Source organism: Mytilus trossulus, chromosome 4 (genome assembly GCF_036588685.1).
Source record: "Mytilus trossulus isolate FHL-02 chromosome 4, PNRI_Mtr1.1.1.hap1, whole genome shotgun sequence".
Taxonomy (NCBI): domain Eukaryota; kingdom Metazoa; phylum Mollusca; class Bivalvia; order Mytilida; family Mytilidae; genus Mytilus; species Mytilus trossulus.
In genome coordinates, this window is record NC_086376.1 from 14,183,245 (window position 1) to 14,210,327 (window position 27,083).

Sequence of the window (27,083 nt, forward strand, 5' to 3'; positions counted from 1 at the left end):
TACCTGTATGTATTTGGTCCTTTCTCCACTAACACAGGTTTAGCAGTTTAAATTTTGAATTACCTGTATGTATATGGTCCTTTCTCCTCTTACACAGGTTTAGCAGTTTATATTTGGAATTACCTGTATGTATGTTCCTTTCTCCACCAACACAGGTTTAGCAGTTTAAATTTGAAAGTACCTGTTTGTATATGGTCCTTTTCTTCTCAGACACAGGTTTAGCCATTTATATTTAAGTACCTGTATGTATATGGTCCTTTCTCCTCTAACACAGGTTTATCATTTTAAATTTTGAATTACCTGTATGTATTTGTTCCTTTCTCCTCAAACACAGGTTTAGCAGTTTAAATTTTGAATTACCTGTATATATTTGGTCCTTTCTCCTCTAACACAGGTTAATCAGTTTAAATTACGAAGTGCCTGTGTGTATATGGTCCTTTTTTCTAACACAGGTTTAGCAGTTTAAATTTTGAATTACCTGTATATATTTGGTCCTTTCCCCTCTAACACAGGTTAATCAGTTTAAATTACGAAGTGCCTGTGTGTATATGGTCCTTTTTTCTAACACAGGTTTAGCAGTTTAAATTTTGAATTACCTGTTTCTATATGGTCCTTTTTTCTCTAACACAGGTTTAGCGGTTTATATTTGGAAGTTCCTGTATGTATATGGTCCTTTCTCCTTTAACACATGTTTAGTAGTTTAAATTTGGAAGTACCTGTATATATAAGGTCCTTTTTTCGCTAACACAGGTTTAGTAGTTTAGATTTTGTATTTCCTGTATGCATATGGTCCTTCCTCCTGTAACACAGGTTTATCAGTTTAAATTGGGAATTACCTGTATGTATATGGTCCTTTCTCCTCTAACACAGGTTTAGCTCCATGTTGTACAATCTCCTCAGGATTCACTACATGAAAAAAGTACAATTGGAAATCTATGGGAATCGGTGGATTTATCCAATAGTTGTAAGTTTTTGTCCCCTTTACAAGCGGCATCATCTGAAAATATATTTTAAGTGGATATGAAATATGAAAGTATATTATCTCTGTACAGATATCATTGACATTAGAACACACCCGCGAAATCGCGGGCATTCAGAGCGTATTTGAAAGGATGTAAAGTGTTGTAGGAAGAATTATGTAAAAGATTTAATGACTTGAGAATTTCAGGAAAAATATCAAAAGTCATAGGTACTTGGGGACAGGAAAATGTTTTTTTAACCCTCCTCCTTTATTTCCAAAATTCCCATTTTTTGATTTCGATTAATTTCATTATGAAAATACATTTAGTGTACATGTATTATGAACATTCCTGTCAGGAGCCTGTAACTCAGTGGTTTAGTGATATTTGGTTTTCGTTCTTTTTTTGTACATAAATAAGGCTGTTAGTTTTCTCATTTGAATTGTTTTACATTGTCATTTCGGGGCCTTTTATATCAGACTATGCAGTATCGGCTTTTGCTTATTGTTGAAGGCCGTAAGGTGACCTTTAAATGTTAATTTCGGTGTCATTTTGGTCTCTTGTGGAGAGCTGTCTTATTGGCATTCATACCACATCTTCTTTTTTTGTAAAACATTTAGTGACTTGAGAATTTCAGAAAAGGTATCAAAAGTCATAGGTAATTTGGGACAGGATAATTGTTTTTCTAGCCCGGCTCCTCCTTTTTCCACAAAAAAATCCTTTTTTTTTGTTTGTTCTCTATTAATTTTAATGACACATGAATAGTTTTAGCACTTATCTGTATATTATGAACATTCATTAAAGGGGGTCGGGGCAGAGGCGGATTTAGGGGGCCCTTTTCTGGAAAATACTTTGTTGCTTATATAGGGAATCACTGAAGCATGACCGGAGCGGGCCCCTCTTAGGCAGTCAACGGGCCCCTGCGTATGAAAATTTCTGGATCCGCCACTGCGGAGGGGCCCTGATCCCAATATCCCAGGCTTAAAAACATGAAATCCCGAGGTTCTAAATTTATTATACAACCGGATCCCGAAATTGTCAATCCTGAAATTTCGATCTTAAAAACACCCGTTCCAGACGTCCCGAAAGTGTACTTTCTTTTTACAGTCGATTCTCAGTTTAATAATTGATCCACAGCGGTCATTGATATATTATTCAGACCCTCTCTATCAAATAAACCCTGTAACTGCCGTGGATAGTAAACTTGAAAATGATATCAGACAGAAAATACAATTTATTCGTAGTATATGTATTTGTTTCAAAGTAAAAAGAAAAACGCAACCCGGAGGTCTAATCTGACTTAAATTTCGTCCAAAGACGGAAACATATCCGGACGTCTTTTTTCTCGTTTATCACCCAAAATAACTCAATCTGAATAATCATATGAATAGATGACAAATGCGATTATGCACTGTACCCATAGGACACAGAGGCATGATGATTAATTTATTGTGGAAAGAAGAGAAGCGACACCCAAAATGAGGTCTTCTCGTTTAATAGTATAGACTAGAACACACCCGCGAAATCGCGGGCATTTGAAGTACGGGGAGTTACGGGATTGTTATGGTTTGGGTTTGAGATGTTTTAGCCTTGCATTAAGGCCTTCATACATTATCATTTATGATAATGCGAGCGGGGGTATCACGTGAATTTAACGTTCTACTTTTTTTTTTATCATTATCATTAAGGCCTTCATACATTATCATTTATGATAATGCGAGCGGGGGTATCACGTGAATTTAACGTTCTACTCATCCTTCAGTACGTTCGTCCAAAGCTAAAATGTGTACAATTGTATTATGTAAAGATACAATTATTATTAAAAAAAATGGTAATATATTAAATTTGTATTTGCATAGATGCATTCAAAATTAAATATTTGATTTAAATGTTATTTGAAAAAAATACATTTATTAATGTAACGATGAAAGTAGATTAATTTACACACACAAATGTACGGAAGCCGATAAGGGCCATTCAAAAAAAATATTTTATGTCGTAATTTCGACATAACATGTCGTTATAACGACATCGCTATGTCGTAATTTCGACATATCATGTCGTAAAAACGACATCGCTATGTCGTAATTTCGACATATCATGTCGTAATAACGACATCCCTATGTCGTTTTAACGACATAGCTATGTCGTAATAACGGCATCGCTATATTTAAAAGAATATGTATTATGATTGCCAAGAAACTAAATGACACAGAAATTAACAATTATACGTCATCATAATGTCCCCGATAATTATAAAAGCCCCCGCATAGTCAGCTTTAAAAGAGGGAGGAAAGGTATCAGAGGGAGAGTCCCCGAAATGCTGTGTGACAGACAGTGTTAGTATTTAATTATTAGCTCCCTTGGTAAAACTCCAAATTTCATATTTAATGCATTTTATTGTTAAATAATTTACATGAAGCTTAATAAGTAAATATTTGTTAATTGCATAGCTTTTGCTATTTGAATTCATTGGTTAAAGATATTTATTTATATTGTTAAGTTTAATAATTGCATCGTCGCAAAATCTTTGGATACCTTCTTTGGATAACTTCAGTGAGAAACTTATATATTTGAAAAAACAATTATGATTAATAAAATAACGATTGTCAAAAGACTATACTGGAAGATGAAGTAGATAATACTGTGTGCATATGTGAGACTAGCTTGCTAGCTGAGCATCCCATCTCCCTCAAAATAAGCGCATACTACATGGCTTCATGAAATAAGGGTAAATTAAAGTATCAATAGCTCTAATGTTACTTTCAAACGTTGGGCACGATGTTCCTACAACACGTTACACCTAAAATGCGGCGTCGAAGATGGTCTTTGACTTCGATTAATTTTTGCAAGTTTTATTCGGTTTTTTATATTGTTGGTTAATTCTGGTTCTGTTCGTTTTGTGATGTCATTTTATCAAAAATTACCTCGAGTTGTGGAAATCGATATAATAATGTTTACCCTTTAAGTTATTTCAACTAAAAATGCAGTACTGTCGCAAGTAATGAAGGAAGGAAAGATGGGACGGAAGTACATGTATACGGTTTTCTTATTTTTTTATCATAGGATGTTTAACTTTCAAGTTGCATATCATCTGTCATTGTAAAATTTCTATATCTTAATTCATCCCCAATACAAATATATCTGACACTCTGCAAGTAAATCGATCATTTTTACCCTTGGTTAAATTTGAATAGATAGTATTTTCCCTGGCACATAAGTTGTCGAAATACATCCCTTCAATTACTTGAACCTTGGCTTGAGAATTATTTCCCAAGTCATCTTCAGATATATACATTTTAAAATATAGTAATCTACTCCTGGATCGTCTGCGAAAACGGCAAATAAAAACATAATTCGATGAAACGGTTTTCGTCGCTGTTTGGGATTCGTCTTTCAAACACCTCCATTTCATGCACAAGTTTATATTGACGACAAGTTCCGGCTTCGTTAGTACAGGGATTACTTTCATCACGAAATAGCAGGACAAATCGCAAAGTAAAACATCCAGTGAACTGGTATTACGTGTTTTGATATTGGTGATTGAACCTAACTGAAGTGAAGACTTTAAATGATCTATTTTGGAGTACTTTCATAACATAAATTTCAATTTATTTTATATAATGGGATTTTCCCCCCATTTCCAAATTCTTTTAAATAAATCGTTAAAAGCTATACAATTAATAAAAATTGCAAAATTTAACCTGTGTCGAACCTCATTTCCCCGGGCGGAGTCTATAGCAACATGCACTATTCTTTTTTTCGGCAGCAATCATCAACATCTTTTTCCAAATTTCATAACACGATTTATTTAATTATCATAAACATTTATTTGAAACTTTAGCACATTTAACGTCGGAAATTAGCGTCTTTAGGATTTTAGACGTTATCAGACGTTTGGAAAAATTGGCTACCGTTTTGTAATGTATGGAAGCATTTTATTCCTTTAAGACCCAAATATGTAGTTCATAAGGAAAGAATCTTGGCATTTTTTACTCTTCGTATATCTAACTTTTGTTTTGATCAATTATAAAAAATACGCGTTAACTGCTTTGAAAAATGAAATATCAACTTGGACAAAATGGCTACCGTTTGAAAAACGACTGTGTAGAGAAGATCTTATTGAATCAGCAATATTTGAACTCACATTGGGGCAAATATTTGTACTTTTGTTAGATATTATTATTGTCTTACTATTTTTATTCATTTTCTGCTATAATATGCAGTCGAGTCAAATGAAATTTGGTAAAATAACGGCTTTAACGCCACAAAGAACCGACACATGTCGTTGTTCCTGTCAAGAATCTAGAAGATCAGAGAATAAGAAATAGGATCACTATACATAAGAGTTAAAACAGTTTTTCATAAATGTAACGTTGGACGGGGACATCCGTTTTTTTTTCACATAGCTTTCTTATTTTAATCCTCAAATATACTAGATATTACTTAGGAGATGATCAAGAGCTGTAAAAACATAATTCAAAACATATATTGAATTTGTTTTAATATTGGTTCGTGTTTTCTAACATTTTTATTTTGTTTTGCGGATGAAATTTCGAATATTCTGTTTTAAATCCTAGGGGTTGTAGGAACATCGCGCGTGCCCAACGTTTGAAAGTAGAAATAGAGCAATCAATACTTCAATACACCCTTATACCAAAAAGCCATGTAGTTTGCGCTTATTTAAAATGAAATGGAAAGCTTGGCTTGACTTAGTTGTAGAAGTTCAGTCCTCTAATAATTCCACATTTCATTCTTCCAACATGTGTGGCTGCATAGCTATTCTATGACCTGTAGCTTGATAATCTAAACGACTTTATCTGGCTGTACAGCCCTAGCACGATGAGCAATGTTCATCTAACAACAAATGGAAGTTTTAACAATCTTGACTGTCTAAACAGTCCTTGCACGGTCGGTGTTAATGTAATTGGTATCTATAACATATATAAGTTTCTTACTGAAGGTATCCAAAGAAGGTAACCAAAGATTTTGCGACGATGCAAATATTAAACTATATATAATTACTATACTATATATAAAAATATTAATTTTCGCGAACCATTTAGGTCACGGAAATTCCAAAATATGGCATCAGTAAGGAGAGTTGTGCAAATAATGTGAATACACAGAACCCCCATCCAAATTATCTTTAGCTAAAAGTATTCATCATTTTCTATTTTATATGTACTAACAACATTCCATTTTTCTATAATTTCGATTGAAATATTCCAAAATCTAAGTTAAAATCTATCGAATGCCCCAAATAAACATTGTCTGATTGGTTGAAGTACTGTTGCGTCGATGATTAGCATAATAAGCCTCGATGTAAAGCACACGCTTCACATGAATAAGGAGAGTTTTACAAATAATGTGAGTACACAGATCCTCCATCCTATTTATATTTTGCTGGAAATGTTGCAGTATTCATCATTTCTGTTTTGATTCTGCACACAACATTCCATTTTTTCTATAATTCCGATTTAAATATGTGGAACCCGCAATAAAAATAGATGGCCTCAATGATCTTATAGCAACGCAAAAAATTCCGTTACCCTGAGTTTTACGATGTTACACTAGCCTGGGTTCCGGTCCAAATCTAGCTGCGCGTCGTAAGGTCAAGATTAGCCAGGATCCCAGTCTAAATTATAAATGTTACATAAACCAACCAAACCACATACAGAACTTTGCGCTCAAATGTAATTCTTGGTAATTATACGGGTAACTGTTTAAGAAAACTTATACACACTTTATTTTTAACATATTACCTGGCTTTTGCATATTCACGTTTTTTTTTAATGCTGAACTGTAGTCAAATTCAATTTTATAAAAAAAAAATTACATGAAGCAATAGGAGTAAGAATATGTATTTCGTCAGCAAAATTATTTACCGGTATTTTTGTGAAATTTCAGTTCTATAGGTTATCAATTAGAGAAATTTTGGTAAGTATTACTTATTTATGTTAAGGTTCTACTGATGTGCTTCTCTAGACCTTTTTGGCGGTCCGTTTTATCCCATTTATCTCAATACTATCTCCGATGACAGGAATGTCAACTCGACCTATTCGTGTCGAAAGTGAAAATCCAATCTATTTGATGAAATAATTTCTTCTTCAACGGTTCATGCATTATTTTCATATTATTTGATAACCAATCACATTCACGTTGCATGTTTGCATGAAAATGGTTATGTACATGTATTAGTGAATTGTAATGGCGATGCAGCATGCGAGGTCAGTGCGCGATCACGTGACATTATTATTTGTAAACAAACATGCTCCCCGTGTAACACGTGTCTGAATTATCCTTTCAAAGTGTTATGAATCTTTCAATCACTATTTTAAGATATTTTCCTTTTTGTATTTAGGTTTGCATATCAGTAGTGCAAGTGAATTAGAAATAGTTCCGAGTTGAGTGTGTGTTTTTTTTTTAATAGTCTATAGAATTAGAAGGTAAGTCTACATAAGTTATATTTACATGTAACTAAAGTCTAAAAAGATGACTCCACTTTCCCTCTATATTTAAAACCCGCTTACCAATTTAAACAGCATTTGCTCCCCTTGAACGCTAATTTGCCCCTTCCCCGTCATTTCCCTTTAAATTTGCTCAACAGTCATACTTATGGTCCATTTACATTAACGGCTGATTTGTGATATTACCATCTTAACTCAAATTTTCATATTGTACACATTTGACCATTCAGTATGAGTTCCCATGTTTTTTGTCTTATATGAAGGAGGTTTTAGGTCATGTTTTCCTAAACATTTTATTGCTATTTGTCTGTCTGGATCGTTAAAACCACAAAATCAGATAGTGATGAATATGCAAGTTTTCAACAAATCCCGGAAATTACACCTTATTTAATTATCGCTATTTAGTCCAATCTGGGAAAAACAGTCATACATTGTATGTACAACTTCCTGTTTGGGTCATGCGGCCGAAAATAAAGGTTTTTTAGTAGAGAGCTGAGGGAGGAAAAACTTAAGAAAGCGATCATCAAGAAACTTTAATAGAGTAAGATCCACTTTTTTTCGAAATTAAAATTGAAGTAAAAAATTATTTTACAATAAAAGTATTTACAATAAGTTAAAACGGGTCTCATTAAAAAGTATTGTGCATGGTGAATTGTTTCAACGGCCCCCAGATAGCTTCAACTGTATGAAAAAGTTGTGTAATTTTAGAATTTATCCGGTATGGAATAAATAGTGATTAGGTGTATTGACATCCATGAAAAAATATAGGAAGTAAGATACATGTAACTCCCCTTTAGGTTTTGATAAATATTGGATATGACATTAAGAAGTTATAAAACTTTATTCTTTGAATATGTTTCTAGCGTAACATGCACGCTTAGTACTGCTTTTTATACGTCCGTCAAATATAGGAAGTAAGATACATGTAACTCCCCTTTAGGTTTTGATAAATATTGGATATGACATTAAGAAGTTATAAAACTTTATTCTTTGAATATGTTTCTAGCGTAACATGCACGCTTAGTACTGCTTTTTATACGTCCGTCAAATATAGGAAGTAAGATACATGTAACTCCCCTTTAGGTTTTGATAAATATTGGATATGACATTAAGAAGTTATAAAACTTTATTCTTTGAATATGTTTCTAGCGTAACATGCACGCTTAGTACTGCTTTTTATACGTCCGTCAAAGACAGGACGTATAAAGGTATACAAATGTCAGGTGTCCGTCTGTCTGTCCAGCGTAAACATGTGGCACCGTAACTTGAGAACGACTTATCCAAATTTCATGAAACTTAATATAGTTGTTTCTTATGATGGTCACATGATCTGTACTTTTTGGTGATGATTCAAAATTTCATATTTGAGTTATTGAGTATTTATCATGTTTTTTCCAAGTCCGGATCCTTAATTAGTTTCAAAAACCGGAAATGTGCCATTTGGCCACAGACCACAATTAATTTTTCTATCATTTCTTTTGAACATTTTGTATCATTAAAAAAATTGCACCATGCACTTTTGTCAAATTTTTTGTGTGTCTTATGTATAGCACTAGTCCAAAAATATATCCAAAATTCAGAAAGATTGAAGCAATCACTTTTGTCAAATTTAGCCAATATACATCCATACCCCTATGGACAAGTCAAGAGATGTTCCGAAAACTGTAAATATGACCTTTTTGCACTTGGCCTAATCACTCATTCCATATCAAAATCAGTTTAAATACAACATCCAAAAAATTATTTCACCTCTGATCTTTCATTTCCACCCAATAAAATCTAAGAAATGAGTGGGGAAGGGAAAGAAAAAAAATTCAGGAAAAATACACTCTAATGACTAATTAAAAGGAACTACATTCATGAACAACGAACAGTGGGGTCATTAATTGTGGTCTTGGACCATTTGCAATGTTTTTGAAGCACCTGCTGTGCAAATTTCTTGGATTTTAACCTGTTTGGAATACCTTTTGACATTAATAAAATGTTTTACTGGCTTTCTATGCAAGAGGAAGCAAGAGAGAAAAAATATGATGTCATTTATCAGAAGCCTGTGTCAAAAAACAGGGTCGGTTGATAATTTGTTTTTTTTTTTTTTTTTTTTTTTTGAAAGATCCAATATAAAAGTTAAGGTGGGGGCTAAAAAAACAGGGTCGGTCGGGTTACCTGAAACACGGATCTTTTTTTTCTCGGCCCATGGAGAGTTGTTCAAATAATGTGAATACACACAACCCCCATCCAATTACGGTTATTTTTGGAAAACAAATAGTGTGATTTGTCAAATTCAGCTATTTTTTAATCTTCTGGAAAAAAGTGTACATTTTATGAGGGGGGATAATCCCGAGCTTAAAAACACCCGATCCTGTAGTCCCGATAAAGGTCCTATCCCCCCTCTTTTATGGTAATGTCTAAGAATTACTGTTTAATCTTCATTTGGCAAGAATACTTCAATAAGATACCCCCATTTCTACCGTCATACATGTATATGGACAGATCATATGTTATCCTATGTCATTTAAAATTGTGATGCCAAAATGCATTCCCCCCCCCCTTTCTTCATATCTTCATAACGACCATCTTGACCATCTTTTCTTGACCATCTTAAATGAAAAAGTTGAGATTTCAAACATGCGTGTCACTCAAACGACTTTAAAGTAGTCTCCCTGATCAATTACTTTAATACACCAAAGTCAAAGGATAATTCAAGTTTTAAATCAGAGATTTTTCTTGCCCTTTAACATTTATTGTCACAACAACAGCTTTCTTTTCTAAACTATCTTTACATGGAGAGGAGACGTCAAAAGAGTTCTTCAAACACGCGAGTCGAAAAGTGGTAAATAACTCCTGTATGTGACATATAGTGGAAGCCATTCAACATATCATTTTGTCAAACAATTCAATCAACACCTTTATTAATTAGTCCTTTGTTGTCGATAGCTGTAAATTGCTATCAGCTGATAATTGATTTTCTGTCAAAATCTTAATGAGGTCATTCAAGGTGAATTCCGAGTATTGTCTGATAAGTTAAAGTCCGAGAAACTCGAAAAAAAAGTAAATAAACAAGAAGGAGGAAAATAAATCTTTCTATATACAGAGCTCCAGATAAGCTGCGTATTTGCGTGATCACGCAATACAAATAATAAAAAACCCAGAGCAATTGCCCATTGCAGGGTTCAATTACCCAATAAATTCAATGGAAAACCCAATTATATGCCAAAAACATGAGTTCTTAACCCTTTATTCGGCTACCGTTTGCGTTATTAACCCTTATCTGGTTTACAGTCGTCGCGTAAACCATTTTTTTAATTTTCTTAACTGGAAATTTCCTGTCGTTCTTAAAATAGATCCCTGCATCAAGTAGCTGAAATGGGTCCCTGTTTGAGTTTTCCGTTGCTCAATAGGTGCACATGTTTTTGTAAACATTTCGATCTTCTCGGCGTTTATCCAATTAGCGTGTGTCATGTCGTCATATTTTTTTCGCATTGCTCGGGATTTACCATAAAATACATTGAATTAAAACGAAAGTGAATGTCCAGTAAAAATATTGAATAGAAGCATGTTATTGGCTTCTATTGAAAAGCTGAGGGAAAGTAATGATGATAACAAGACTCAGCCAGTGTTTTAAGGAAGCGTCCATCGAACGCACGTGCGTGTGTGCGTTCCATATCGAGAACATTGCTAATAAACACAGGTTTTCATCAAAAACGAAATCAGTTGGGAAAAGTTAAAGGCCAAATCAATTATGAAATGATAAAGCATCAGAAACCAAAAGTTCTAATTAAAGACAACTAAACTCGAATTTCTGTAAATTGAATAAAAAAAAAACACATTTTTAAGAAAAAATTGGGGTCAGATATTGCCTAAATATTCAATATGTGTCGATGAAAAACCCAATTCATTAAGGAGCTTGGTGGTGAAAAACCCAATTTGATATTAACCTGAGGGGTGAATTGGAATTGATAATGCAATTAAAAAACTTTATCACCCTATTATATAAGAAAATGGTGGGTAAAAACCCCAATTTGTGAATTCTTATCTGGAGCTCTGTATATATTTCTTTCGCCAAATTCTTTAGCAAATGACGAATTTTTATCGCCACAAGTATTATTTTTTGGCTTAATGGGAAAATGGCGACCGCCAGCGAAAACCCTGTGTGAGGACACCCTATCAAGCTTGCGCTCGTGTTGTGTTAAAACATTTTTAGTATGCTGAAAAATACCAACAATAGAAAAATAAACAAATAATTGTTATTGTAAAATATCATTGGTTGAAGAGCCAATGATTTACATACATGTATATACATAAATATATCAACCATAAAATACAACTAATTTAATTTACAACACAACTGTTGGAAAAAACCTTTATGTCTATCATGTATGTATATAACTTATCTCATTCTAGTCCATTCAACTGACAGAATCAGTGTAAATTTCATGAATTCTTTAATGTCATGTACATGTATAATCATGGACTACTCTTTTATATAGCAATATCTGTTAGCCATTTAGAGGTCTTTTGCATTCAAAGTTCAGTTTAAGTGGGCTTATTTTGTGAAAACGAAGTCAATTTCCAGATCATAGTTTACATTTTCTTTATATTTTGCTGTGTCAAAATAACCTCAATATCAAGGACAATATATAGACTTAAAAAATTATCTCCTCCACTAATTGAAGTAGAATATTTAATGAAGGTGTGTCCACAACTTAGAATATGTTTATATATGTATAGAAATGATGTTGAGCCTGTTTATAAATTGAAAAGGTTACATTTTACTCCTTATTTCAAAATCTAAGCTTGAACCTCTGTGGTCTTACAAAGTTGCTCCCTGCTGGGAATCTGGTTGTAACATGTACAACAATCAAAGATCAACCCACACTAAACTGAATGTAATTGAAAGACATCTAGAGGTTGATATCAGAGGCGAATTTAGGGACGGGGGCTGCTTTTTGAGAAAAAATTTGGTTGCTTATACAATGAAACCTGTCCAAACCGAACACCCACGGGACTTTGCGTTTTGTTCGGTTTTCACAGGTGTTCGGATTGTAGAGGTAAACGAAAGTTGACACCAAAATAATGTTGGCATTTACAATTACTGACAAGGGATAATAGGTGTATCAACAGACGACAGTTTATTTATGTGTTGATTTAGATGTAAATGTAAAAAATTAAATAAAAGAAGATAAAGATAGACGTATTGCTACATTTTTGTTTACAAATCAAACGCCACTCCGTCAATCACGCTCGTTGTTGGAAGATGTCCGACGTGGGACGATTTTGCTTTTTATAATTATTTTCTCACCCGTTAATTCACTGACCAATTCAGATTCACAGTCACTTTCAAATGACGATTCCGTAGCTAAATCGGGAACGTCATTGTACACATGAGTTCTCGGACTAAACTGGTCACCCGCTGATTCATACTTCGGCACATGATAACAGTGTAACAAAAGCAGGGATCCAGTTTATTCTCGGTATTTATCGTTTCTAAATAGCCAACGGAAGTTTTCGGGAGCATTCCAATCAAATATATACGGCCTCTAAAGGGAATTCAGCAATCGAAATCCATTGACGTTGTTGTGTTGCACGACTTCTTAATCCAGTGAAAGGCTTTTAAACTATTATTTAATTAAACAGTTTAGCTACAGAATGGCAGTTACGAGTTTTTGGCCTTAATTATTTGAGTAAAGTGCATTTAATTAATCTGAGTGAAAGTTCGTGTCATTATCGGCGATGGGGGTACCTGACCAGTTCAAAGTTTCTTTACCATAAAATCACTTTATACATGGACACAGACATGCTAATTAGTTTGTAATAACAACTCACAAGTTCATTAAACCTCAAATACCCTCGGGAATACTCTGACATCCTGTGTTTGTTTAATTAAATCATGCAAATAATTAATATTGTTTTGTGTTGATTGGTATTGATAGATTTTGACAGGTAATTTTTAGATACAAATTCAATAACGAGCCTTCAAAAAGCGTTCGGAGTTCGGTGTTGACAGGATTCGGTTTATTCAGGTTACATTTACGTTAATTGATAGGGAAATTTTGTGGGACTTTGAAAATTGTTCGGTTTAAACTGAAATTCGGTTTTATCAGGGTTCGGTTTACCCAGGTTTCACTGTATAGGGAATCACTGAATCATGACTTGAGCAAGCCCCCTTTTAGGTCAGTCAGTAGGCCCCCACTTAAGAAAATTTCTGGATCCGCCACTGGATATACAGTATCTAACAGAAGATGAAAGGTGAATTTTAGAGATTTATATTATTTCATGTACAAGTGTACATGCATTTGAAATATATCAGATATATTGTTCGATATTTTTTAGTTCTAAGTTCCAAGGTGTCCTAGCTTCCATTTTAGAAATCGGATTTAAATGCTAGTCTATCAGAGGGATTTTTCCTTTTAATTGGTTGTAGATATGGAATCTTATTTCACCATGAAGTCAGATTTGAAATGACTTTGGGAATGAAGATGTTGTAAAGACTGAATGTCAGTTTTAGTCTTATATACAAACATGTATGTACTTTATAATTTTAGTCTTGCATGTATATAATTATGTGTACAATACATATATCACTGATTCAGTGGCAATGGTAAATAGACACTGACAAGTCTTAGATCTATAATATTTTATAGTTATGAATGTTTTGTCCATTGACTAAAACTAGGTGGAGGTTTGTGTGTTCTTATTTCCAACAGAGGTACACTCAACATATATGATTATCAATATGTGCATTAAGCAAATTGATAGTTTCTAGCTATATATATATAGATACGGAATGATTATACAACAAGAAAGTTTTAACCTGTGTATATATACTTAAAATATGTTAAAAAAAAATCATGTCTTTTTCAGGACTTCCAAATCCAACCATGTAGTATGGAATGTTGTTGAGATATGGTTTTGGTCAATGGATGTTAATGAAGGACCTGTAGTACAAAGTATATCACTGGATTTAGCTCTTTGTCTAAGTGTATTATTAAAGTACTTTGCTTTGAGCTCAGTTCATTGTTATGCAATTCATTCTTTGTGAAATAAAGATTTGACAGACAACTCTCATGTACAAGGATTTGTCAAAGTAGTACCACCTCTATTTACAATGTAAGTATTAGGGAGATAAAAGCATTCAATTTTGATTTGAACCAAACATATTATAAAAAAAAAAGAACAAATTTACCCAAGAATGCTACTAGCAATATGATGCTAGGTTGTTTTAATACATCTGTAGACTGTACTGTCTACTTATGACTCGGTCCTGAGTGTAAATGGTCCTTCAACTATGTGGGGAAAAAATTATAAGGCCTATCTAGGCTTATCAATTTCTAAAACTATATTTCATTGTACATATTTGAAATTTTTATACAACCACAGAAATTTTTGCAGTTGAAATACATGTAGGTATCCTGTCATCGTCTTCCCAAGACAGATGGTTTCAGATAATAACTTCAGTATAAGTAAAAAGGAAGCCATTAAATTATAACATAATATTTATAATCATAAAAGGAAGCTTGGGATTGTTTTGGGGCGGTTATATATATATAGTCCCTAAGGTTTATGAATAAGGGTTCCAAAGGTGCCCAATACACACATTAATCTTGTGTCAGTACAAAAAGATGTGTATAAGTATTTCAATTGTTCTGAAACTGTACCATAATATTTAATACCATAAGTAGAAGTTTGGGGTCTATTTTGTGGGTTATGGGGCAAACAGTAGAGGAATTAAGGGCCCAAAATAAACATTTTTGTAAATTCAAGACAATAAACAAAATTCATCCAAAGACATTCGGTTTTCGCACTCTAACTTCAGTAAAAGTAAAATAGAAATATATGAAATTTAGACACAAGATTTATGACCATGAAAGGAAGGGTGGGATTGATTTTGGGTATTTTGGTCTCAACAGTTTAGGAATAAGGGGCCAAATAGGCATTGTTCTTGGTTTTTGCTCTATAACTTAAGTATTGGTAAACAGAAGGTCTATGGCCACATAAGGAGGGTTGGGATAGATTTTGGTAATTTTAATTCCAACAGTGTAGGATTTAGGAGCCAAAAACAGGCCCCAAATTAGCATTTTTCTTGGTTTTTGAACAATAACTTTAGTATAAGTTAATAGAAATCTATAAAGGTTTATGACCACAAAAGAAAGGTTTGGATTAATTTTGGAGTTTTGGTCCCAAAATTAAACTTTGTTTGATTTCATCAAAAAAATGAATTACGGTATTGTGCTTCTTTGGTATGCCAAATCTAACCATGTCCAAATTCTTAATTTTAGGTCCTGTTTTCTAATTGGTCTACATTAAAGTCCAAAGGGTCCAAAATTAAAATAAGCTTGATTTTAATAAAAATTGAATTCTTGGGGTTCTTTGATATGGTGAGTCTTAACATGTACTTAGATTTTTGATTATGGGCCCAGTTTTCAAGTTGGTCCAAATCGGGGTCAAAAACTATTATACTAAGTATTGTGCAATAGCAAGAAATTTTCAATTGCGCATTATTCTGCAATAGCAAGAAATCTTCAATTGCACAGTATTGTTCAATAGCAAGAAATGTTCAATTGCACAGTATTGCACACTAGCAAGAAATCTCCAATTGCACAGTATTGTGCAATATCAAGAAATTTTTAATTGCACAGTATTGCACAATAGCAAGAAATATCTAATTGCACAATATTGCGCAATAGCAAGAAATTTTCAATTGCACAGTATTGCCAATAGCCAGAAATATTCAATTGCACAGGATTGTCCCGTTTTCAAATTGGTCTACATTAAGATCCAAAGGGCCAAAAATTGAACTTTGTTTCATTTCAACAAAAATTGAATTCTTAGGATTCAAACGCATTGATCTCAGCAATTTCTTCACTGTCGTTCCCTCAATAACTGCATTAAACAGTTTCTAATCATTATTCATTCAAAACCATTTTATTATACCAATGCCTCACACACAACATATTATAGTATACTGTTGTCTATCAGTCCATCATCCACACTTCAGACAATAAATAGAAAACACTTCCCCCTACTATCAAGAAACTTTGTTGAAATGTTTATATCTATTGACATTAGCTCCACATCGATTTTATAAATTTAAGAATTTTCATTTCCATGTTATGAAGAGAGATTTTATCCTTAAAAAAGAGAGAATTTTCCAATTTTGAACAATAACACAAAAATGCATCCATCACCTTTAATTAAACTTTGGGGAATTGTTTACACTATTGACCTAAGGTCCCTTTTGATTGTAATAAATTTCAGATTATACATTTCTGTGTTATGCATTTTTATATATGCTAAAAAAAAATAAGGGATTTTATAGTTTTTGGACACCTATAAGTGCAGGAGTTTCTGGCTACATTGAAAACCCATTGGAGGCCTTCAGCTGTTGTCTACTCTATGGTTGGGTTGTTGTCACTTTGACACTTTCCTCATTTCCCATCTTAATTATTCACATAAACACTTCCACATCATTTTATAAAACTTGGGTGAATTGTCTATGTCTTTTGACTTCAGCTACATTCCAAAATTTAAAACAAGATTAACAACTACAGGTCCCCAAATAGCCTTCAACAATGACAAAAGCTCATACAGCACAGTCAGCTATAAAAGACCTTAAAATGACAAATATAAAACAAATGAAATGAGAAAACAAATAGACTAATAATTGTACAAAACAAAATAGTTCAACCTTTAAGCAAGCTTTAAAGGAATCAAGACATATCATGCGCTTAGAGTGCAGCTATTTATTAACAAACTACATATTCAAACACTCAAACAACTAATTCATAGAGAGGGGTGGAAGTTGAAGCCCCCTTTTTTATCAGTCAATGCATTTGAATGAAGACATGTACACATCAACTCAATTTGTTATTACACATTTCCAGTCTAGCTTTCAATACATTTGTAACGACCTTTAACCCCACTGACAATTTGCGTCTGTGTCCATACTTGTACAATATAAATATTCTACATAACATTATGTATCCTTTAAATAAAATTGATACAAAAGCTATCTGTACTTTTATTGAAAAAGCTTTTGAACTATATTAATGTTTTACAACTTATATTGGCTCTGTCCAGATATTATTTCTAATGTATATACATTTATTTTGTATTAATTGTTTTAATATCTGTTCATTGTGTGGAAGACATCAATTGTGCACTGTACATATATATTGATTATCCAATAAACATATTTGATAAATAAATATCTTTAATCAATGAATTCAAATAGCAAAAGCTATGCAATTAACAAATAAATACTTATTAAGCTTCATGTAAATTATTTAACAATAGAATACATTAAACATGAAATTTGGAGTTTTACCAAGGGAGCTAATAATTAAATTATAACACTGTCTGTCACACAGCATTTCGGGGACTCTCCCTCTGATACCTTTCCTCCCTCTTTTAAAGCTGACTATGCGGGGGCTTTTATAATTATCGGGGACATTATGATGACGTATAATTGTTAATTTCTGTGTCATTTAGTTTCTTGGCAATCATAATACATATTCTTTTAAATATAGCGATGCCGTTATTACGACATAGCTATGTCGTAAAAACGACATAGGGATGTCGTTAAAACGACATAGGGATGTCGTTATTACGACATGATATGTCGAAATTACGACATAGCGATGTCGTTTTAACGACATGATATGTCGAAATTACGACAGAGCGATGTCGTTATAACGACATGTTATGTCGAAATTACGACATGCTATGTCGTATAACGACATAAAATATTTTTTTTGAAAGGTCCTTATCGGCTTCCGTACAAATGAATCATAACATCATTTTTTAAGAATATGCTTAAGATACAACTTAACGGGAAGTAACTGCATAATTTTATTATCAATTTAGAAAATGTGATTATAAAGTCAGACATATATTGTGTTGTTTTCCATTTCTGTTTGATTTGTTTGGCCGGGGTTTCGATTTCGTCATTTGATAAGAGAATCTCAATTTTCTTTAAGTTCCGTTTTTTTCGCGGGCATTCAGAGCGTAGTTGAAAGTATGTAAAGTGTTGTTGGAAGAATTATGTAAAATATTGAATGACTGGAGAATTTCAGCAAAAGTATGATAAGTCAAAAGTTATTGGGGACAGGAAAATGTGGGGTTTTTTTTTATTCCTCCTCCTTTATTTCCAAAATTCCCAATTTTGGTTTTCTATCAATTTCAATATGAACATAATACATTTCGTGTGGAATTTCAGCAAAAGTATCATAAGTCATATGGTTATTGGGGACATGAAAATGTTTTTTTTATATCCCTCCTCCTTTTTTTTCCAAAATTCCCAATTTTTGGGTTTCTATCAATTTCAATATGAACAGTAATACATTGAGTATGTTATGAACATTTAAGTAAGGAGCCTGTAATTCAGTGGTTGTCGTTTGTTTATGTGTTACATATTTGCTTTTCGTTCATTTTTTGTACATGAATAAGGCCGCTAGTTTTCTTGTTTGGATTGTGTTACCTTATCAGTTCAGGGCCTTTTAAAGCTGATTATGCGGTATGGGCTTTGCTCGTTGTTCGAAGGTCGTACGGTGAACTATAGTTGTTAATTTCTGTGTCATTTTGGTCTCTTGTGGAGAGTTGTATCAACATGGCTATCATACCACATCTTCTTTTTTTGTAATCAATGAATTTTGTAAAACATTTAATAACTGGAGAAAAAGTATCAAAAGTTCACATGAATAATTTTAGCGCTTATCTGTATATTATGAACATTCATTACTATATAAATATAGTGTATTTACTTTCAACTTTAAGTTTACTAATCGATCCATGGTGGTCATTGATATAGTATACAGACCCTCTCTTTTTAATAAACTATGTGATCGCCGTGGATAGTAAACTTAAAAATGATAGCAGATAGAATTCTTACTGAATACAGTATACCTATACAGAAAAACGCAAACCGGAAGTCTAATCAGACTTAAAATTTCGTCCAATGACGGGACAATATACGGATGCCTTTTTTCTCGTTTTTCTCCCAAAATAACTCAATCTGAATAATCATATGAATGGATGACAAATGCGACTATGCACTGTACATATAGGACACAGAGGCGTGTTGATTAATTTATTGTGGAAAGAAGAGGATCGACACCAAAAATGAGGTCTTCTTGTTTAATAGTATAGATACCCACAGTTTAGATACTATTCTGTACGCTATCCGGAAGTCGCGATTTTCGAAGCGAGAACTTTTTGGATCACATTATAAATTTGTTGGATATTATATATTAAACGGTAAGATGTTCATCTGTACATTGCTTAATGATAAATTCAGCTGACATCGATATTCACAAATGGTTTATAATTAAATTTAGTACATTCATTATTCGTATCTTTGCCTTAATCAAGAGATTTTCAAGTGCATCACTAAGGAAAATCAGTCGTTGAACCTAAAAACAATCTTTTTGCACCCTTATTGTACAAATTAACGTAAAAACCAGACTTAAATTACTAAATTAAGTATATTTTAAGTGGTGGTAAAAGTTTCAGCCAGATCTTTGAAGCCAGAAATAAGAAAATTACATTTGTTTGAATTTCTCACTGTACTATCAGTCTCGCTTGTTTATTTTGAAACTGTATGATCAGTCTTCATTTCACTGTATTCTAGTGGTGATTTCAAAGTTATTTACGATACATTAGAAGATGGCATTTTTCTAAATAACACAAATATATTTTGATAAATTCACATCCTGAAAACTTATCAAACATGTTTTAGCTTGATAGCGTGTACTCGACTTACTACATTAAGTATAAGGATGTTTGAATGTTGCTGAAATAAGAGGAAGGTTTGTTTGTTTATATATTAGTTTCAGAAATGTCCTCCGTTATACTTAAAATTGTACAAACACACAGATTTAATTGTTATATAAAATGCATGTATTTACAAACATTCGATGCCTTACTGTAGCCTATAATAATTGATCACATTTCCTTCACTTTGTTTTGGATGTAGATCTGTCTCTTTCACACTCAATTGTACACCACTTTGTAAAGCGGTGGTTTATAGCGATAATGAAGTCCGTCTTTCCGTTCGTCCGTTGGACCGGTACAACATGTTTCGCCGGTTTTTCGCATGTTTCGAGCATCTCCTCATAAACAACCTAATATACATTGGGGTTTCCAGACATTTTGAAATGGAGAGGGTGTCCAATCCAGCAAAAAAGAAGATTCCAAATATATGTTCCCATACAAATGCATTGGAAGTTAAAAAAAAAAAAAGAGTTTCAAACCGCCGGATCCCAATTTTCTTGAATCCGTCACTGGTATAACTATTAATTATTTTTTCTCGGATTCCGTATCATAAATGATAATTTAAAAAAAAAGATGCGGTATGATTGCCAATGAGACAACCGTCCACAAGAGATCAAAATGACACAGACCTTAACAAATATATGTCACCGTATGGCCTTCAACAATGAGCAAAGCCAATACCACAAAGTCAGCTATAAAAGGCCCCGAAATGACAATGTGAGACAATTCAAACGAGAAAATTAACGGCCTTATTCATATAAAAAAAGAAATATATTTCGAATTTTATTAAAAATCTTTAATTGGGTTTCTTTATATAAGATACGGACTTGAACATTGCATTATATGGGGACACCCATCAGGTATTTCCAACCGTGACCTCCAAAACCAATTGTCAAACTTTTCTAAAATTGCTCCATTTTTAATCAATTAATGTTCTATGGACCTTCTATTTTGAATTTTTGGTAAAAATATTTTTGATGTTTCTATATCTAAAATACGGACTTTGTCATAACCTTATATTGGGCGTACCTATTTTATATCCACAAATTCCTTCCGACACTTGTCATAACTTAATGAATCTTTTTCAGATTCCTTATCATTTAATTCAATTCTGCACCTCTTATTTTGATTTTTCGAAAATTCATTAGTTTTCTTTTTCCATGATAAGGACTTTTCCACTACCTTATTGGGTGGTACCCGTTTACTATACGCAACTTTCAAAAACTTACCATATATCAATAAAACTTCCTCATATTCTTTATTTCTTTATTAAATGATCACCCTGTCCACCTATAAATTAGTTTTGCTGGTGGTTTATTTTTTTCCAAAACATGGACTATAGAAGTGGCGGGGTATCATTTCGTTAATTCTGTCCCCAATAGTTTTTAAACAAATCTATTTTTTGTCATTTTAAAAGAGACAGGTTTGATGTATGTTATCACCAATTGGTCAACGGCAGACGGTGTAAATAGTCCTTAAAATTGTAATAGTTAAACAGATAACTGCAACGACACACTAATACAAAGTCCACAAGCGAATCATGCATTGCTTTTCTGAGGCATTTGATTTTAAGTAAGACTGACGGAACAAAAATATAAATATTTTGCCGTCTACAAAAATCATCAGAAATATATTTGTATTGTCTGATGAAAGAAATTACACGTTATAGTTCCATGGACACAATCATAATATCACATAGACACGTATATACCTTCAAATTGCCGTTGTTTTTTTTCTTCAAAATCACGACTGGTCATACAGACAAAACATCTGAAATCGATACTAGAATACAGTCAGTTTTAGACTGATCGTACAGTAATTTATTTTGGGATCCTCAAGGAAAGCATATGTTTTATTTGAAATACGAACATTCTACTTAAATACGGTAAGAATACTGAAACAGTATATATTTAACTGTAAACTGATGCAAATATTTGCAATAAAAGATTATTTGCTTTGTACTACGAAAGCAAAATTGTCAATCGATTTCACTTTTTTCTATAAAGTTGGTGTGATGCACACGTATATTTTATATTCTACTGCATGTTTTGTTACAGTTACTCATATTTATGATGTTATACATACATTTAAGATGTGCAAAGCACTTGATAGATAAAGGAGTAAACAAATGATGAGAAAAAGCACCAAAACAAAACCGTTCTGTTAGCCAGTTTGAAATCCTCGCTTCGAAAATCGCGACTTCCGGATATCGTACAGACTAGTATCTACACTGTGATACCGATATGGATGACACCAATTGGTCAAGGAATAGTGAATGGAAAGGTATAATTATATACAGGAATTCTCATTTGGTTTTTAATCTATTGGTTCAAATACTGATATGATGGTTTTAAAAAAATCTTCTCTTCTAAAACATGCATCTGCATTGTACTTTAATATTGTTATCCAAGAAGAATATGTTGTGATCTTCTTTTTACCTAAATAGAGCATACACATAATGACTGTGTAAAATAATTAAATAAAAGTAAGAGTTATCTCTCTTTACGCCGTATAATGATTGACATTGCAAAAAACGTTGAAAATGTTATTAAAATTTAAGTACAAATTGTTTTTTTAACACCAAATGCATAGAGCAAAATTACATTATAATTTCATGGTTTTATATAAAATTGACAAAAGCATACTAAGAGTATATCAAGTGGGTCTCATTGGGGTCTTAGCGTGACGCGGGATTGACGATTTTTTTGAAAGCGTGATACGTGAAAGTCAAATTATTGTGTCGTGAAAACGGGAAATGAGGTCTTGCGGGACCCGGGAAATGACCAAAAAAATGAGAATAGCTTACTTAGAAAGTGTAAGCGGGATACGGGACTCTGACAAAACAGTAAGCGGGATACGGGACTCTGACAAAACAGTAAGCGGGATCCGGGATCGGAACCCCATAATGAGACCCCCTACCAACAAAGCTCCTTGGTATTCAGATTCCACTATTAAATTATATAAACTTTCGGATTGTTCATCATGGGCGATATTTGCAGCCGAGCGTATATTAAAAGGGATGATCATATATTGGCTAGCTTGATTAAATGGACAACAGTTAAGTCATGGCAATTAATATTTTATAGTTTGTCTTTTTATGATGTATTGTTTGAATGTTAGCTCCTGTCAAAACGCTTATAAGTATACCCGCTGCATTTCTATGCACCTGTCCTAAGTCTGGAACCTATTATTTAGTGGTTGTCGTTTGTTGGTGTGATTCATAGGTGTTTCTCGTTTCTTTCTTTTTTATATAGATTAGGCAGTTCTTTTTCCAGTTTGAATTGTTTTCCACTTACCATTGTGGGGTCCTTTATTGCTTGAGTTTGCATGAGCTAAAGCTTCATGTTGAAGGCCGTACTTTGAATTATAAGTTTAACTTTTTATATATATTGTGATTGGATGGAGAGTTGTCTCATTGGGACTCATACCACATCTTTTTATCTATATTTAAAGATTATTCTACCATTTTGGCGACTGACACTGACTTCCCAAACATGTATTCCCTCAATAATTCAACTTTGGAATATCCGACAAGTTAGTTCAAAATGTAGACTCATTATAAAACTTCAATAAATAAAACGACATTTGAAATGAGAAACAATCTCAACATTATTTATATATTAAAGATATATCAATGGTAAACATATTTAGATGTTCGACATCTTTGTAAAATTGTTACTTGTTTAGAGTGAAATTTGGATAGGATATTGAGAACATGTGCCATTTTGTCTTTGATCGTCGTTTATAGACGTGTTACAAAATGGTATGTTCTCGACGCTGAGGTTTACAAATAAGGCCGTGTTCACATTGAGCTAAACTCGATGTGGTGTAAATACACTCTGCCCTTACACTACACTCATTTACGTTCCCACACTTACAATAAAATGCTCCGCTGATCGCAGCCTGATACGACCGCAGAGGTTGAACCCTGATCAGTTGTGGAAAATTTGGATACAATATTCAAGTTTGATTATGTCTGAATTTGGATTGTGATCAAATTTTGACGTAGTATTAGGCTTCTGACACAAAATTAATGTCAAGATCTCACAAATGTATTGTACAATATTATGCAATTAAAGATTCTACTTGAAAATTAAAAAAAAAAAAAATATCAAAAATTTTGAAAAATACAATTTGAACCCTAAAAAAAATTGGAACCTCCAAACTTTTTTACTCCTCCCCTTTTCTTGGAGCAATGACCCCCACAGTGAAACCCATCATCTCTTTTGTAGAATGGAACCTCACCCCCTATGAATTTTACTAACCTTCTATGGATCCGTAGGGGGTTAGTAGCGAACCATATAACTTATAATATCCTGAAAGTATAATAATGCCAATTTGTTTTGGGCCCCTAATTCCAAATCGGTTGGGACCATCATCCCCAATCCCAACCTTCCTTTTGTTGTATTGAACCTTCTCATTAAATTTCATAGAGATCCATGCACAGCTGATTTATGTAAAAAAAAAATGGACAAAATAAATTAGTGTTTTTCATCCACGGAATGTTCACATAATTGTTTTTAATCAGGAATGTTTACTCTAGTGATTTTGTACCTGGAATGTACAAACAATATAATGCTATATTTACAAATTAGATTTTAATATTTTTTTCTAATTAAATCCATCAAATCATATAAATGTATATGCTTTTAAATTATCACCTACTGGATTGCTTGCGTTTTGGTAGGCTTGGATATAAAATAATATCTTCTATGTCAATATCTATTAATCAAACTGGTTATTTGAAAATTATTATATTAATTTTTACCTAATAATTTATGTAAAAAATAATCGGTTTAATATAAACAAAACTGAATGATATCAAGATCAACTTCATCAAATACTACCTTGACCAAAAAGTTTAACATAGAACTCGCCCTATCATTTTCTATGTTCGGTGGACCGTGAAATCGGGGTAAAAACTCTATTTTGGCATGATTAGAATGATCATATCATTAGGGACATATATACTAATTTTTAAGTTGATAGGACTTCAACTTCATCAAAAACTACTTTTACCAAAATCTTCAACCTGTAGCGGGACAGACGGACGAACGAACGAACGAACGAACGGTACGTCGAACAAACGGACTAACGGACCAGCAAACATAATGCCCATAAATGGGGCATAAAAATGGTGTGTTGCGCTAATACGCTTCTGTGTATAGTTCTGCTTTGATACGCGTCCGTGTATAGTTGTACACATAATGTAACATTTCGTTAAAAGGTTAAAACGTCTTAATATTCGAAATTTGGCAATTTAGATGCGAGGGTTTTACTTGATGTTGGGTTTATTTGACAGAGGGAACAAATGCTGAGCGTTATGCATATTGATTTCTGACTAGACTTGCATAACTGGTGGTTATTTTTATAACCTTTGAAACCCATTTTAGAGGCATTTTTTAGAATAACATGGACAATTGGCAAATAATCTATTATTTCATAGAATGCATATTATATATAGAAGTATTTACCTTTGAAACCATGATATTGCCTACGAAAAACAAGCTGAACATTTTATCGAAACCCTTTCTAAATAACCCAAAATTTCTTTTGAACACGATAACAGGAGAGACAAAATTTTACACAACCTATCAAAAATTATGCCAATATATTCTTGTATGACATTTTCAACATTGCACCTTTTATATAAATTGTTTGTTTTCATTTGCTTAAGACGAGGGCAGATTTAAAATTACCTTTTCGTGACTATCTATATAATTTGTAAATCAAGATGTCAAAAGTAAACTCGGAATTGATAGTAAATAGCAAATATAAGTCATTTTAAGTATATTTATGTTAGTATTATACTGCAAACGCGAAATTAATTAAAATCAATGGAAAACAAAAAAATAACAAATTTTGGGGAAAAGGGGAGGCCTAAAAAAACAAGGGGTGGGCTAAAAAAAGTCCCCGGTCCCTTAGTAACTATATGGTTTATTTTATATATGATGCATGCTTACACTCAATTAATTTCTTATTGTGGAGAAGTATGTTTTACTTGCGTTTGGTCTTTTTTGCACGCAATAATTTCTTCATTTGCAGTATACAGAAGATGGGACGTAATTGAACCTGAAACCTTTGTAATTTTTATGCTAAATTACTCAAGAGGTAAAATCAAATATTATACGAAGAACTTTTTTATTACATAATTCCAATTAAAAAGTTTTCCTTACTTTTTTCAGTTTTTGTTCGACTTCCATGTTGACCAGTGGTCCAAGTAAAATTCCAGAGACGATGAGAATTAAACCAGTGAATCCTAATCCAATTATTAATAGCCGTTGTGATAATTTACAAACCATATTGATAAAATAACTTCGGGTGAATGACACATTTCAGTTTTGATTTTTGATAACATAAATATATGTCTGCACAACGTGATCAACCTCGCTTCACTTGGTTTGTTTATGTAAAAAATAGTAACTCGTAACGGGTCACTGAACCTGGGATAAATTTAAAAAAAGTTTAAAGTGTAATAACGTGGTACTACATGTATGTATACAGGTCGATTGACCTCCTTGACCCAATCTAATTATTCCCGTGATTACGAAATAGCAAATTTGATTTGATATGTATGATAGTGTAGAGTATTGCAAATACAACCATCAAAATAAAATATATAGATGTGTGATTCTAATGAGAGATTGATCCTTGACGATTAAGAAATTTTAATCAAGATTTCAAATTGTAACAAACATAAATAAAATGCTCCGGAGGGTGCAGCTTGATACGACCACAGAGGTCAAATACTGAACAATTGGGCTTAGTATGGACACAACATTCAAGCTTGACACATCTCTGAATTTGGATTGAGTCAAATATTTGACGCAGCATAGGTTTCTGACACAGAATGAATGTGGTATAATGAACTTAGAAAAATCCTTTT

At 32.9% G+C, this 27,083-nt stretch overlaps 1 protein-coding gene across 2 annotated transcripts in view; it reads right to left on the reverse strand.

Annotated features, from left to right (window-relative positions):
* Nucleotides 1–26,593, reverse strand: part of LOC134713746 (lysosome membrane protein 2-like) — a 39,906-nt gene extending 13,313 nt beyond the window's left edge. For both annotated transcript variants that reach the window (XM_063575033.1, XM_063575032.1), the window contains exons 1-2: nt 26,374–26,593; nt 837–997 (exon numbers count right to left, since the gene is read on the reverse strand). In XM_063575033.1, the coding sequence (XP_063431103.1) occupies nt 837–997; nt 26,374–26,499 (287 nt within the window). In that variant the 5' untranslated portion in view covers nt 26,500–26,593. The remainder of the gene's footprint in view (nt 1–836; nt 998–26,373) is intronic.
* Between the last annotated feature and the right edge of the window lie 490 nt (nt 26,594–27,083).